This window comes from Bos indicus, chromosome 5 (assembly GCF_029378745.1).
Source record: "Bos indicus isolate NIAB-ARS_2022 breed Sahiwal x Tharparkar chromosome 5, NIAB-ARS_B.indTharparkar_mat_pri_1.0, whole genome shotgun sequence".
NCBI lineage: Eukaryota > Metazoa > Chordata > Mammalia > Artiodactyla > Bovidae > Bos > Bos indicus.
The window spans coordinates 7,579,253-7,593,338 of NC_091764.1; the positions used below are offsets into that span (position 1 = coordinate 7,579,253).

General features: G+C 38.7%; 1 protein-coding gene across 13 annotated transcripts in view; it reads left to right on the top strand.

Annotated features, from left to right (window-relative positions):
• NAV3 (neuron navigator 3) overlaps positions 1-14,086 on the top strand; it is an 893,860-nt gene that overhangs the window by 660,728 nt on the left and 219,046 nt on the right. For 12 of the 13 annotated variants that reach the window (XM_070788552.1, XM_070788555.1, XM_070788553.1 and 9 more), the window contains one exon: positions 11,982-12,050. The exons of the other annotated variant lie outside the window; for it this stretch is intronic. In XM_070788552.1, coding sequence (XP_070644653.1) covers positions 11,982-12,050 — 69 coding nt within the window. The remainder of the gene's footprint in view (positions 1-11,981; positions 12,051-14,086) is intronic. 13 annotated transcript variants of the gene reach the window in all.

Consider the following 14,086-nt stretch of genomic DNA (forward strand, 5'->3'; position numbering starts at 1 on the left):
TTCCTTTTGTTTGTTTTGCAAAGTATTTAAATTATGAGAGCCCATTAGCTACCTTCTTAAAGGCAAATTATTTTTGTTGTTATTTCTGAGGCATGTTATCTTTGTCTTTCTAATCAGTTTTGAAATTTTGAGTACAAATCTAACACAAAACTGTGGTTGAATATTAAAGCAAATGTATTATAGCATTAAACATATCAAAACTGTATTTTCATCTAATGACATATCACAAAATAAAAATTTATGAAACATGTATTTGAGATACTTTGAGGATTATATACAGCACTGAGAATTATAGATTCTGGAAGGCTTACCCTCTGCATGTCGTGATGGGAATGGTGGTTCCTGGATGACCTATTGGGACAATTTCTGATGATTTTTTATAATATTATAAAGACCTATAGGGCTGCTATTGTTGAGTTTAGGGGAAAAAAAGAGTGAGTGGTATCCAGGGAGGTTTGAAGGGGATTAAGACAACTGTATTTGCTTACAAGAAACCATGGTCTCAAAGTAATTATAAACCAGGAGACTGAGAGCCAGAGTTAAAGCTCATGCACTGCCCTGAAGAATCCATGCTTGTTGGTCTTAGAGTAAGAATGTAGTAACATTGAAAGTGATAGGTGGGACCAAAGAATGTGGTGTTGGGTGAGGGCAGGGTGATTATAAGAACATAGGAAGTTATGTTGTACTGAATTCACCAGACTATTTATAGAACCTCACATGGGGACTTAGTGAATCCAGGGACTTCCAAACATTCATCTGAATTCCACTGAGTTGTCTTTTAAACTGTTCCAACACTTATTTCTACTGGCCACCTTTCTAAGTGATTTACAATTTAATCCTTAGGAAAACCATGAGGTAGGTAACATTGTCATCCTTATTTAACCCACAAGGACACAGGCACAGAGAACAGCTGAGCTAGGATTCAGGTAGAGCATTCTAGAGACTGTGCTATTAACCAGTATATTATGATAGATCTTTACTACTGGCATTTCATTTTAATAATTCACAGAGAATAAATATTTGAATGTGTCACTTTTTGGACACTTGCCTAAGTTTTGTTGGGTTTCTCCTTCCAAGCTTGAAGTCAATTCAGTTTCTGTTAAATACCAAGTCATGTTTTTAGGAAGGGTTTTGAATTAAAATGCATGGTCTTTAGGGTTATACTTCTGTGAGTGAAGTGGTCATCCCCGCATGCCTAAACCAAATTTTCCATATTGGAACTTTGTGGTCACAACAATGCTGATACTTTGTCAGTGGTCAATAATAGTGTTTTTAATGATTTATTACTTGGTGGATAATATCAATCAACATATGCTTATTAGAATAAGTGGAACACAAAACTCAATCAAATTTCTCAATATCTATGTGCATCTGCCACTTTAAATACCGTAGGGGTATGAAGTCAATGTCTTCTTTATTGATTCACTCAGTATCCAAAAGTCTTGTGTGCTTTATAAGAGAGCTATTATAATAGGATCATGAAGTGATCTTTCTCTCTGCCGTGAAAGTGGATTTACCCACCTGTGAATATCCATCTTTCTATTATTTCCTGTTATTTATTCATCCTTTGACTAGTAACATAAGTTACAAGTGGAGTCTCTCTCTTTTTTTTTTTCTTTTTACACTGTATCAAGGATGTTACATCTCTTTTCTATGCTCTTATATAACTGTACTATGCAGCTCAAGCCAAGGTCCAGGAGCCGTCTTAGATTTTTTCCTTCAGTTCCTATGTCCATGATTATAACTTATCTCATTAATCATTTTTTCTTATTTCCTGTGCCTCTGCCTCCATTTAGGCCCTCATCAGATCTTTCCTGAGCAGTAGCAGTGATTTCTTATGTGGTCTGGTTCCAAGCTTACTAAATATCCCAACCTCTTGTCCCCCAATTTCTTCATTACATATTGAAGAAAAGGATCTCACTAATGTGGAAATTTATTATTTATTCTACAATTTAAACTTTTTGGTATTCTATGCTATATTCAGGACAAAGTCTCAATTTGTTAGTAAGTTGATATGCCTCTCCAGTTCCCATCTGAGCATTTAATTATCATACTAATTAAGTACCAATTAAGACAATTCAAATATTAACTATCTCCAATGAGATTTATACAAGGCAGAGGAACCAGAAATCAAATTGCCAATATCTGTTCGATCATAGAACAAGCAACAGAATTCCAGAAAAACATCTGCTTCTGCTTCATTGACTATGCCAAAGCCTTTGACTGTGTGGATCACAACAACTGTGGAAAGTTAATAAGGAGATGGGAATACCAGACCACCTTACCTACCTTCTGAGAAACCTGTACGCATGTCAAGAAGCAATAGGTAGAATCAGACATGGAACAACAGACTTGTTCCAGATTGAGAAAAGTGTATGCCACGGCTATATATTGTCACCCTGCTTACTCAACTTCCATGCAGAGTACATCATGAGAAATGCCAGGCTGGATGAATCACAAGCTGGAATTAAGATTGCCAGGAGAAATATCAATAACCTCAGATATGCAGATGATACCACCCTAATGGCAGAAAGGAAAGAGGAACTAAAGAGCTTCTTGATGAAGGTGAAAGGGGAGAGTAAAAAAGCTGGCTTAAAACTCAGCATTCAAAAAAGGAATATCATGACATCTGTTCCCATTATTTCATGGCAGATAGACGGAAAAAAATGGAGAGTGACAGACTTTATTTTCTTTGTCTCCAAAATCACTGTGGATGGTGACTGCAGCCATGAAATTAAAAGATATTTGCTCCTTGGAAGAAAAGCTAAGACAAACCTAGACAACATATTAAAAAGCAGAGATATTACTTTGCCAACAAAGGTCTGTATAGTCAAAGATATGGTTTTTCCAGTAGTCATGTATGGATGTGAATGTTGGGCCATAATGTTGGGCTGAACACCAAAGAATTGATGCTCTCAGACTGTGGTGCTGGAGAAGACTCCTGAGAGTCCCTTGGACTGCAAGGAGATCAAACCAGTCCATCCTAAAAGAAATCAACCCTGAATATTCATTGGAAAGACTGATGCTGAAGCTGAAGTTCCATTACTTTGGCCAACTGATGTGAAAAGCTGACTCTTTGGAAAAAACCCTGATGCTGGGAAAGATAGAGGGTGGGAGGAGGATGGCATGACAAAGGATAAGATGATTGGATGGGATCATTGACTCAATGGACATGAATTTGACCAAACTCCAGGAGATTGTGAAGGATGAGGAAGCCTGGAGTGCTGCAGTTCATGAGTGACTGAACAACAACAAATGAGATATTCAGAAGCTTAATAGTAACCAATGGAGATAAAGAGTAATAGATGTGTGATGTTCAGATGGTATACCTTGGTGATTTTAAAAAGATGCACATATCCTTTATATCTGGGTCCATTTTGATTTTTGAAGATGAAAGGTAACTAATAAGATTATATAATTTTTACTGCTGCATGGAAGTCAACTGTTAGAATAATTACAACAGAAATAGGATCTTCTAAGAAGTCCTGCACCAAACCACTCAAAATCTTTTTTATATTTGGATAGAGTATAAAAGAGGGAATCAGGGAAGTTTTTACACTCATGCCAAGCCTTTTAATAAATATGAGTTCCTGGAATCCTGGCCAGAGATTTTGAGGTTACCATAGTGCTCAACAGAAAAAGTTCAAAAGTTCTGTGATTGCTTGCTTACTTATGTGTGTAATGAACATAAGAGTAGCAAGTTATAAGTAGTATAACTTATTTTCTAGTTCTTACTAAAATGTGGCTTAAAATTTTTAAATATAGTGTTTAATTGGGGGATTTTTTAGGAGAGCTGCCTGGATACTAAAAATACCTTACAATTTAAAGTTTCTTTTACTGCCTATTTCATATTTCTTCATAAAGTAATCTGTTGAATGAAATGATCTAATATTCATTCTCTGAATGCTGAAGAGTATCTATTGAAAGTAGATGTATTTGACACTGGAAAAGATAACACCCTGAAGAAGTTATTCACAAATCCAAAGGGCAATGAATTCATAGAAAAATAAGCATTAAAATATTGCCAGTTTTAATTTGCAAGTAAATAATATGTCATAGTAGAACACAGCATAGTTTATAGAATTCAACAGATAAACATTTAAATTTCATTACTATCATTTATAAGATGCATAACTTGTACAAGTGAGCTAATGTTTAAAGGCATCAATTTCATATTTTTCAGTGAGGAATAGAGCATTAACTTTGCAGGACTATTGTGAATAATAAATGATAAAGGCTAACGTCACTTAATAAGGACACAGTGAAGACATGTTGTTTTCCCTCCTTTAGCATAATTTTGATAACTCCATTCTTAAAACAATTTCACTTGGTTATAAAATGATGATATAATTACCATTGTTGGATACTGGAGTGGGTTGCCATGCCCTCCTCCAGGGGATCTTCCTGATCCAGGGACTGAACACATGTCTCTTATTCTCCCACATTTGGCAGGCATGTTCTCTACCACTACAGTCACCTGGGAAGCCCATTGTTGAATAATACTACTCCTGTATTCTTGCCTGGAAAATTCCATGGACGGAGGAGCTGGTAGGGTGAAGTCCATGGGGTTGCTAAGAGTCGGACATGACTGAGCGACTTCACTTTCATGCATTGGAGAAGGAAATGGCAACCCACTCTGGTGTTCTTACCTGGAGAATCCCAGGGACGGGGGAGCCTGGTGGGCTGCCATCTCTGGGGTTGCACAGAGTCAGACATGACTGAAGCCACTTAGCAGCAGCAGCTGCTGCAGCAGCAGCCAGTAAATAGCAATCAATTATTTAGTATTAAACACATGCCAACCCATGATGGGCTTCCCTGGTGGCTCAGAAGGTAAAACGTCTGCCTGCAATGTGGGAGACCTCGGTTCGTAACCTGGGTCGGGAAGATCCCCTGGAGAAGGAAAGGGCAACCCACTCCAGTATTCTTGCCTGGAGAATCCTGTGGACAGAGGAGTCAGGTAGGCTCTAGTCCATGGGGTTGCAAACAGTCAGACATGACTAAGTGACCTCACTTTACTTCACTTCAAACCCATGGTAGGAACTGGGAATGCAGAAATGAACATACCATAACCCTTGTCCTGGTGAACAGTGCCATCTGTTCAGGAGACAGACATTTACCCTGATAAATTTCCATATTAACCAGACACTTAGAGATGAGTAAAGACCTGGGGACTCATGGAGGACAAAACTAACTCTACAGTACTTGAGAAATGCCTCAACAAGGAGGTGCCATTTGAGTAGGATCTTAAAGTAGAAGTAAGCTGGATCATGGAAAAAGGAAGAGAGTTCCAGAAAAATATCTATTTCTGCTTTATTGACTATGCCAAAGCCTTTGACTGTGTGGATCACAATAAACTGTGGAAAATTCTGATAGAGCTGGGAAGACCAGACCATCTGACCTGCCTCTTGAGAAACCTGTATGCAGGTCAGGAAGCAACAGTTAGAACTGGACATGGAACAACAGACTGGTTCCAAATAGGAAAAGGAGTACATCAAGGCTGTATATTGTCATCCTGCTTATTTAACTTATACACAGAGAACATCATGAGAAATGCTGGGCTGGAAGAAGCACAAGCTGGAATCAAAATTGCCGGGAGAAATATCAATAACCTCAGATATGCAGATGACACCACCCTTATGGCAGAAAGTGAAGAAGAACTAAAGAGCCTCTTGATGAAAGTGAAAGAGGAGAGTGAAAATGTTGGCCTCAAGCTCAACATTCAGAAAATGAAGATCATGGCATCTGGTCCCATCACTTAATGGGAAATAGATGGGGAAACAGTGTCAGACTTTATTTTTTGGGCTCCAAAATCACTGCAGATGGTGACTGCAGCCATGAAATTAAAAAAAAAAAAGCTTACTCCTTGGAAGGAAAGTTATGACCAACCTAGATAGCCTATTCAAAAGCAGAGACATTACTTTGCCGACAAAGGTCCATCTAGTCAAGGCTATGGTTTTTCCTGTGGTCATGTATGGATGTGAGAGTTGGTCTGTGAAGAAAGCTGAGCCGAAAAATTGATGCTTTTGAACTGTGGTGTTGGAGAAGACTCTTGAGAGTCCCTTGGACTGCAAGGAGAACCAACCAGTTCATTCTAAAGGAGATCAGTCCTGGGTGTTCTTTGGAAGGAATGGTGCTGAAGCTGAAACTCCAATATTTTGGCCACCTCATGCGAAGAGTTGACTCATTGGAAAAGACTCTGATGCTGGGAGGAATTGGGGGCAAGAGGAGAAGGGGACGGTAGAGGATGAGATGGCTGGATGGCATCACCGACGCGATAGACATGAGTTTGAGTGAACTCCGGGAGTTGGTGATGGACAGGGAGGCCTGGCATGCTGCGATTCATGGGGTCGCAAAGAGTCGGACACAACTGAGCGACTGAACTGAACTGAAGATATCATAATGTGAGGAAGAGAAGTAATGGTGTTTTATGTTGAAGGAAACCTCATGAGGAAATGCAGAGGGCTGGGAGAAGAGGCGCCAGGCCTTGGCTGAGGTATGGTGACAGTGGAGAACGTGGGGTGGAGGATGTGCCGAGGAGAGGAAGCTGTAGGAAAGTCTGAGGAGGCACACAGAAGCACTCTGTAAACCAGATCACAGAGTTTGGACTTTGTCCTGCAGACAATGGGTAGTCAACAGCAAGCTCAGAGAAAAATTTGGACATGAACTCCGGGAGTTGGTGACGGACAGGGAGGCCTGGCGTGCTGCGATTCATGGGGTCGCAAAGAGTCAGACACGATTGAGCGACTGATCTGATCTGATCTGATTCTTTCTTGGGAAAGTTAGTTCTGTTGACTCTGAGAAGAATGAATTTGACTAGCTGTAAAAAAAAAAAAAGGACTGATAACAAGGAGACTAGTCACCTGAGTCATTATTAGAATCCATAAGAAGGATGACAGAGGAAAGAATGGAGTGGGTCATGATCAAGATGAAGTTCTTTGTTCAATGGAAAAAAAATTTTGACACTAAATTTAAAGAGCAACAGCAAAGAGAGGATGATTTGGAAGAAGAATAATGAGTTGAGGTTTGAACATTTGGGGAATATCTGGGAGAAATCTATTAGTAGCTGATAGATTCAGGTAGCTTATCTAGGAGATAATGAGATATTTTAGAAAAGAGGCTGAATTTAGAATTGAGATTGGATTATGAAATAGAGATTGATATAATAAAATGGAGGAATAGATTAGCTGATGCCTAGGATTATGACTTTGAAAATATTCATGGTTATAGTACAAAATTCATAAGATGAGTATGGTGAATGACCCTGAGTCTGGGAAGGAAGAGGAGGAGTAGCTCAAGAGAAAGTATTGTGTTGAGAAAGCTAAGGGAGATGACACATGCTTAGTTCCTGTGTCCATGTCCAGCTCTCTGCGACCTTATGGGCTGCAGCCCACCAGGCTCCCCTGACCATGGGATTCCCCAGGCAAGAATACTGGAGTAGGTTGCCATGCCCTCCTCCAGGGGATCTTCCTGACCCAGGGATGGAACCCATCTCCCATGGACTGAGGCAGGCTACAGGCTATGTCTTCCGCATTGATGAACCTGCATTCAGGCAGGTTCCTTACCATGAGTGCCACCTGGGAAGCCCAATTATGTATAAGAATCCTGTTAAAATGCAGATTCTGAGTCAGTTGATTTAGGAACAGACCAGTCCATCTGACTCTTTGTAAGCCCATGGACTATACAGTCCATGGAATTCTCCAGGCCAGAATACTGGAGTGGGACATTCCTTCTCCAGGGGATCTTCCCAATCCAGGGATGGAACCCAGGTGTCCCACATTGCAGGCAGATTCTTTACCAAATGAGCCACCACAGAAACCTCTAAGAAGGTTCATGTCATGCCAGTTCTGTTCATCTATGGACAACACTTTGAGTAGTGAGACTCTGGTGGTTAATAAAAATAGCTAATCAAAATTCAGGATCTGTTTACTTTGAGAAGCATTCTTTCTTTATAAATATGTGGATATTGTAATTCCACGTGGAGATTTGTGCTGAAGCTGTTTTAGATGGTTCTGGCAGTTGGGATCCTTCTGTGTTTTGAATACCAGATGAATTTCCTCCTTTGTTTAATTGGCTATATGGAAACTCCTCCTCTTCCCTTCCATGTTAGAGGAAATAAAAAGCATTCCCTTGATATTATACTTTATTATATAGATGAGCAGATGCTTTTTAGTATAGGACCCACAGTGAGTTTCTAAATATTTTTTTTTGTTTTTGTTCTTTTGTTTCTGATACATTTTGCCATCCAAATTATTAACTAGAAGAAGTTTCCTTTGATAACATTTCTGGAAAAGAAGACAATCTTCCATCCAGATGTCTGCAAATCCTTAGTTGACTGATGCTCTAACTCATTTTATCTACCCCCACTTGCCTCATAGCTGTGTCTACATGTCCCTTGTGTCTATTTCATTAATAAATTGTTTTAACTGTATCCACTCACCTACTTTGTTACTAGCCAGTTTGTAAATATGAAACTAGGGAAATGGTATTACAAGCACTGTGGGAAAAAAAAAAAAAATATGTTTCTGCTGCACAGGGAGTCAGAGCCAGGTTTAAAAAAAATTAAGAAAAATGAAGGGATCTAGAGTCTCTGTCGGAGAAGGCAATGGCACCCCACTCCAGTACTCTTGCCTGGAAAATCCCATGGACGGAGGAGCCTGGTAGGCTGCAGTCCATGGGGCCGCTAAGTCAGACGCAACTGAGTGACTTCACTTTCACTTTTCACTTTCATGCATTGGAGAAGGAAATGGCAACCCACTCCAGTGTTCTTGCCTGGAGAATCCCAGGGATGGAACAGCCTGGTGGGCTGCCATCTATGGGGTCACAAAGAGTCGGACACGACTGAAGTGACTTAGCAGCAGCAGCAGCAGCAGCAGAGTCTCTGTGGAAAGTGTTGAGGCTTGAGTTAGCATGGGAAACATGAAAATTGAGGGAGAACATAGATACAGATAAATTTGTAGAGGTCGAATCAGCATGTCAGGATATTGATTGCACATCTATAGTAATTAAAAGGAAGGAAAAACAGAAGAGTTGACTACTGAGGTTTCAAGCCCAGAGGGTTAAATAAAATGGTGATCTTGTAAACAGAAATCATGAAATGAAAGGATCTGATTAGAACTTGGGAGTTAAAAAAGAAAATGGTGAGTTTGGTCATGGAAATGGGTGTCTTTTATTCATCTGATGTTAATCACTGGCAATATGATGCAGATATTAACTCTAGCCTTCGATTATTAATTAACCCCAGCAGGAACCAGGGTTCAATCCCCGGGTGGTGAAGATCCCCTGAATAAGGGTATGGTTGCTGCTGCTTAGTTGCTTCAGTCATGTCTAAGTTTTTGCGACCCTATGGCCTGCCAGGCTCCTCTGTCCATGGATTCTCTAGGCAAGAGTACTAGAGTGGATTGCCATGCCCTACTCCGGGGGATCTTCCCGACCCAGGGACAGAACCTGGGTCTCCTGCATTGCAGGCAGAGTCTTTACCACTGAGCCACCAGGAAAGCCCAAGAGTATGGCTACCCACTCCAGTATTCTTGCCTGGAGAATTCCATGGACTGAGGAGCCTAGCGAGCTTCATTCCATGGGGTTATAAAGAGTCGGACATGACTGAACGACGAACTTTCACTTTCTAGTTGATTTTACCTGAAATCTTATGTAAGACTCAAATGAAAGAATGCATACAAGTGCTTGAGGAAAGATAGCATATGAAAAAGCATGTCTTTAAGAGATGGATAATGAAAGAGGTGAAGGAAAGAGAAAATGATCAAGAATGATGGTGGGCAGATAGATTGAGTTTATTTGTGTTCTTCAAATGACGGTCTATGAAAGAGAGTCAGAAAGGCAGAGGGAACAATATGGTCAAATACAAAGACATTAGAATATGTTAAGAACTGAATCAAATTTTTATTTGTGTTCTTCAAATAACAGCTTCACAATTGCAAGGAGAGAATAGAGCAGAAACCAAGTTTTAAAGCATGGGAATAGGGTACACAAATGTAGGCAACTTGTATTCTCTGATGCGTGTGCTCAGTCGTGTCCGACTCTTTGTGGCCCAGTGGACTGTAGCCCACCAGCTCCTCTATCCATGGGATTGCCCAGGCTAAAATACGGGAATGGGTTGCCATTCCCTCCTCCACGGGATCTTCCTGACCCAGGGACCAAACCTGCGTCTCCCATGTTTCCTTCTTTGGGAGGTGGATTCTTTACTTTTAAGCCACCTAAGAAACCCTATATTCTCTGATAATTAGAAAACACACATGGGCAATAAAATCACATTGATTTTGGCCAATTAACTTCTCTTGATTTTGCTGTTGGTTTCCACTTCCATAGTAGAAATTATGATACTTTATAAATCATGAAGGAAAGTATCAGTGAGGTGGCCTCAGCTCCCTTAGGGAACGTGCATTTTTTTTTATGGGCATCTGTCCTGCTAATATTTGTCTTCAATTTGAAGGTACAGGATAGAAGACATCAGGGTAAACCTTTAGGTAGTTCTCTTTTTCTCAGTTGACACATTCACAGAAGATTCTTTTTTCACGGCAGGTACTTTTACATTTAAATTTTGAGTGAATGTCCCATTCCACTGTGATGCTCTGTTGTTTCTGTTTTGTAAACTGTCCTCTGATGTTCTGGTAGTTGAGGTGTAGTTTGGCCATTGTGGCCAGCTGTTACTGTCCAGTGCTGTTGGAATACAGAATGCACCCTCTGCAAATGAGAATATATCAGGTATCCTCTTGAAAACAAGTGCTCTGAAAAGCTATCTCGATATGAGGATATATTTGTTCCTCTCTAGCCAGGCAGTTCTAAGGACCTACATGCTCCCACCACAGGCTGCCTCTGTGGAGTCAGAGTTTACTTAGGAAACATGTCACCATTTTAAGGATACCATTAATCATCATTTTGATTACATATCCTCTGCTTGGCAGCAAAGCAATTGGCTGAACAGCAGGGCTCCACACAACCCTTCTACCCTGATTCCAACACCCCCATGTTGTTCCTGTCTCCCTGGAGGCCTTGAAAACTGTGCATGTACAACTGGCTTCATGTAGAGGCACCATTCACCAGCAGTGACTCTCTACTCACACACCAACCCATGGCCATCACAGCGCATGTGAAAATGTCTGGGTCCACTGGGTCTTACTGTGTCCTCAGAACTCTAGTTTCAGAGCCATTAGGTAATTTAGAAACCAGTTCAAACTGAAGCACAGATGCTGATTTTGTTTATAAAGTATCCACTGTTCTTCAAAGCTGTTTCCATGATGCTCTTTGGTGTATTTTTGACCAAAGATTGTGATTTAAAAAATCATTAAGAATTGTAATTTAAGAATGCCCAGAAATTGTCCTCAGCAGTTGTTCAGTCTGTTTTTGAAGAATCTGACTCCATTTTAATTTCAAATTTTGCATAGCTTTTTCTCCGGAAAGGATTTTATTAATCACTTCCTTAAAATGTTGTATCCAGGACTGGAGATCAGCAATAACTGATTAGACAGAAACCAGATATTTTAACTTTTGGTATTCAAAATGGTATTTAGGTTAAATTTTTCTAATTAGATTTCATAAAATAATGATTCTCATTTCATACTTTTTTTTATTTGAATCTTTTTTTGAGAAAGAGATCTTGCTATGGTATAAGTCAAATTTTAGCTTTCCTGAAGTTTTCACTGTCATTTACAAAAGTTGAGTTCTTTATAAGATGGAATACTACTACTTAAGAAGGCACTAATATTGTCACACAGCCATTATTTTACAGTCATTGACAACACACTTATTAAGGGGGTACATAGCATTAATTATTTCATAGTATGTTCATAATCAATGGTCATGGTGTATGTTACATTATCATAATTTTCTAATTAATTTATTCTTTATGCACGTTTATACATGTTCCAATTGCATTTCATTAACTCATAGTTTTCTTGTAAGTTTGTACTTTCTTTCCATGTTCAAGGAATCTCTTTAATTCAATTTCTCTGTTTCTCCTCATACAGTCTGGCAGCCAGATATGCAACTCAGTCTAATCACAGTGGAATTGCAACCAGTCAAAAAAAGCCTACTAGGTCAGTTAATATCTCTAATTTATTACTTATTAGTGATAATAAAGTAAATGCCCAGTGATATTTTGTCCTATCATTCTAATTTTTTTTGTTTCAAAAAATGACATACTTCTGGATGAAAAGGTTAGAGTACTGAATTTTTCCAAGTAGATTTCCACATGACTTCTTGAGGATGAGCTTGTTGTGTTAAATTATGAAATGGATCTTGAGTTCCTTTAATTTAGTTTTGTTACACATAGTGCTATGACTGGGCTAAAGTCTAGGTTCTAGGCTTAGAGAAAATCAAGGAAAACAATTACTTTGAAGACCCTCTTCTTTCCAGGTCACAAATTCTGGAAGTAAAACAAGATTATAATTGCTTTTTGAAATGGCCTTGCATTGATTATTGCACATTTTGAAGCAGCACTGAGACACATTGGCAGATTTTTGTGGGGCAATTAGCACCAGGTCAACCTGGGTCATTCTTTTAACACTTTAAATTTTTTCTTCTTTATGAAATATGTATTTTAAAGTCAGTGTAGTATAATAAATGACAGTGCATTATGTACTGTTTGAAAAATCAATAGTTTATAAAATGTGTGAAAATTGATCTTTTTTTTAATGTTAATGATGGTACAGCTAAGTGAGGCCACAGCAAATGTGTTTTGCCCCCTGATTATCATGTAGTTATTTGTGCCATCTCACTCACTGGGAGAGTGTCTCACTGGTGGTTAACTAGTCACTACTCTAATAATGAATCATATTATGCAGTGTTTGACCACAAGGACTGCTGATGGTGCCTTGACTTGAAATATTTTCCCCTTGCCTTGGTTTTCTAACTTATGCTCATTTCCATAGTAATTAAACTGATTCTGGATAGGCAAATTGAGAGGGTATTTAATGAAAAACCAGAAGAAATGAGATAAATTAGGATATGGAAAGAACAATGACCTTCCATGTTCAGTGAGCATTTTTTTATTACTACTTCTGAGACTTATGAATGTAAAATGTATTTTAAGTACTTCTTCAATTTAATAGAACATCTCTTTTTTTTGGCTTCATTCTCATTTCTCTTTTTATTACTTTGATGAATGATCTAGAGCTCTGGCTGACTGTCAAATTAGGGTAATGAGAAGAGCAAATGGATTTTTTAATTTGTTTTAATTTGTTCTTCTGAGAACTAAAGATCACTTGGCTCCATGGGTCACAGTCATGATTAAAATGCAATTTAATTGCTTTCTAGAAACATAGCAAGTTTCACTGCAATCAGGGCAAATTTTGTAACAAAATCTGTTTATATGAGTTTGGACTGAACTTTCTAAGTCTGTGCCTGACTCTACAGGACTAGTTCTCATTTTTATTATGATTGGGACATTTAGCCAAATTAATTAATTGAGTTCTTTCTACATAGTGCAATCACTGGTCTCCAAAATTCCTGGTGTCTTGGTTATTGTGCTAGACTTACAAACCCTGTAGATCCATTTGAGCAAAAGTTAAATGCTGGAGTCATTTGGGAAAGATTCTAATCTTGTGTATGACACAACCTCTAATTAGCAAAATAGCTGAAGGAACTATTAACAGCCATATGTATTTAAACTCCAAAATACAGTCAACATTTTGAAGCTATTAACTATTCCAAGATATCAACATTTCGGTTTTCAGGCTGGTGTGTGTGTTTTCCTGATGTACATTCCTTTTTGCTATACCTGTTACTATTGTAAAATATTTATAGTATACATTTAAGAGTTTGATTTCCTAAGGATCTATGGAGATAGTATGTCAGGTAGTGTAATAAGGCGAGTTAAATTTTGAATATGGTAGCAAATGATTGGGAAATTGTAATATATTGGGTACCAGTATAACAGATATAAACATTCTTTTACTTTAAACCTTTTTTAAAGGATAACAGTAAAAAAAAAAAATAAATTGCTACCTTTATAAGTTCTACGTTTTTTGTTACTTTTCTTTTAAAATAGAATTTGTTAGAGCAGTACACAGTGACGTTCACATGGGGGCAGCAAAAGCTAGCAAAGATGCTGGCAGTGCTTAATATCGTGTTT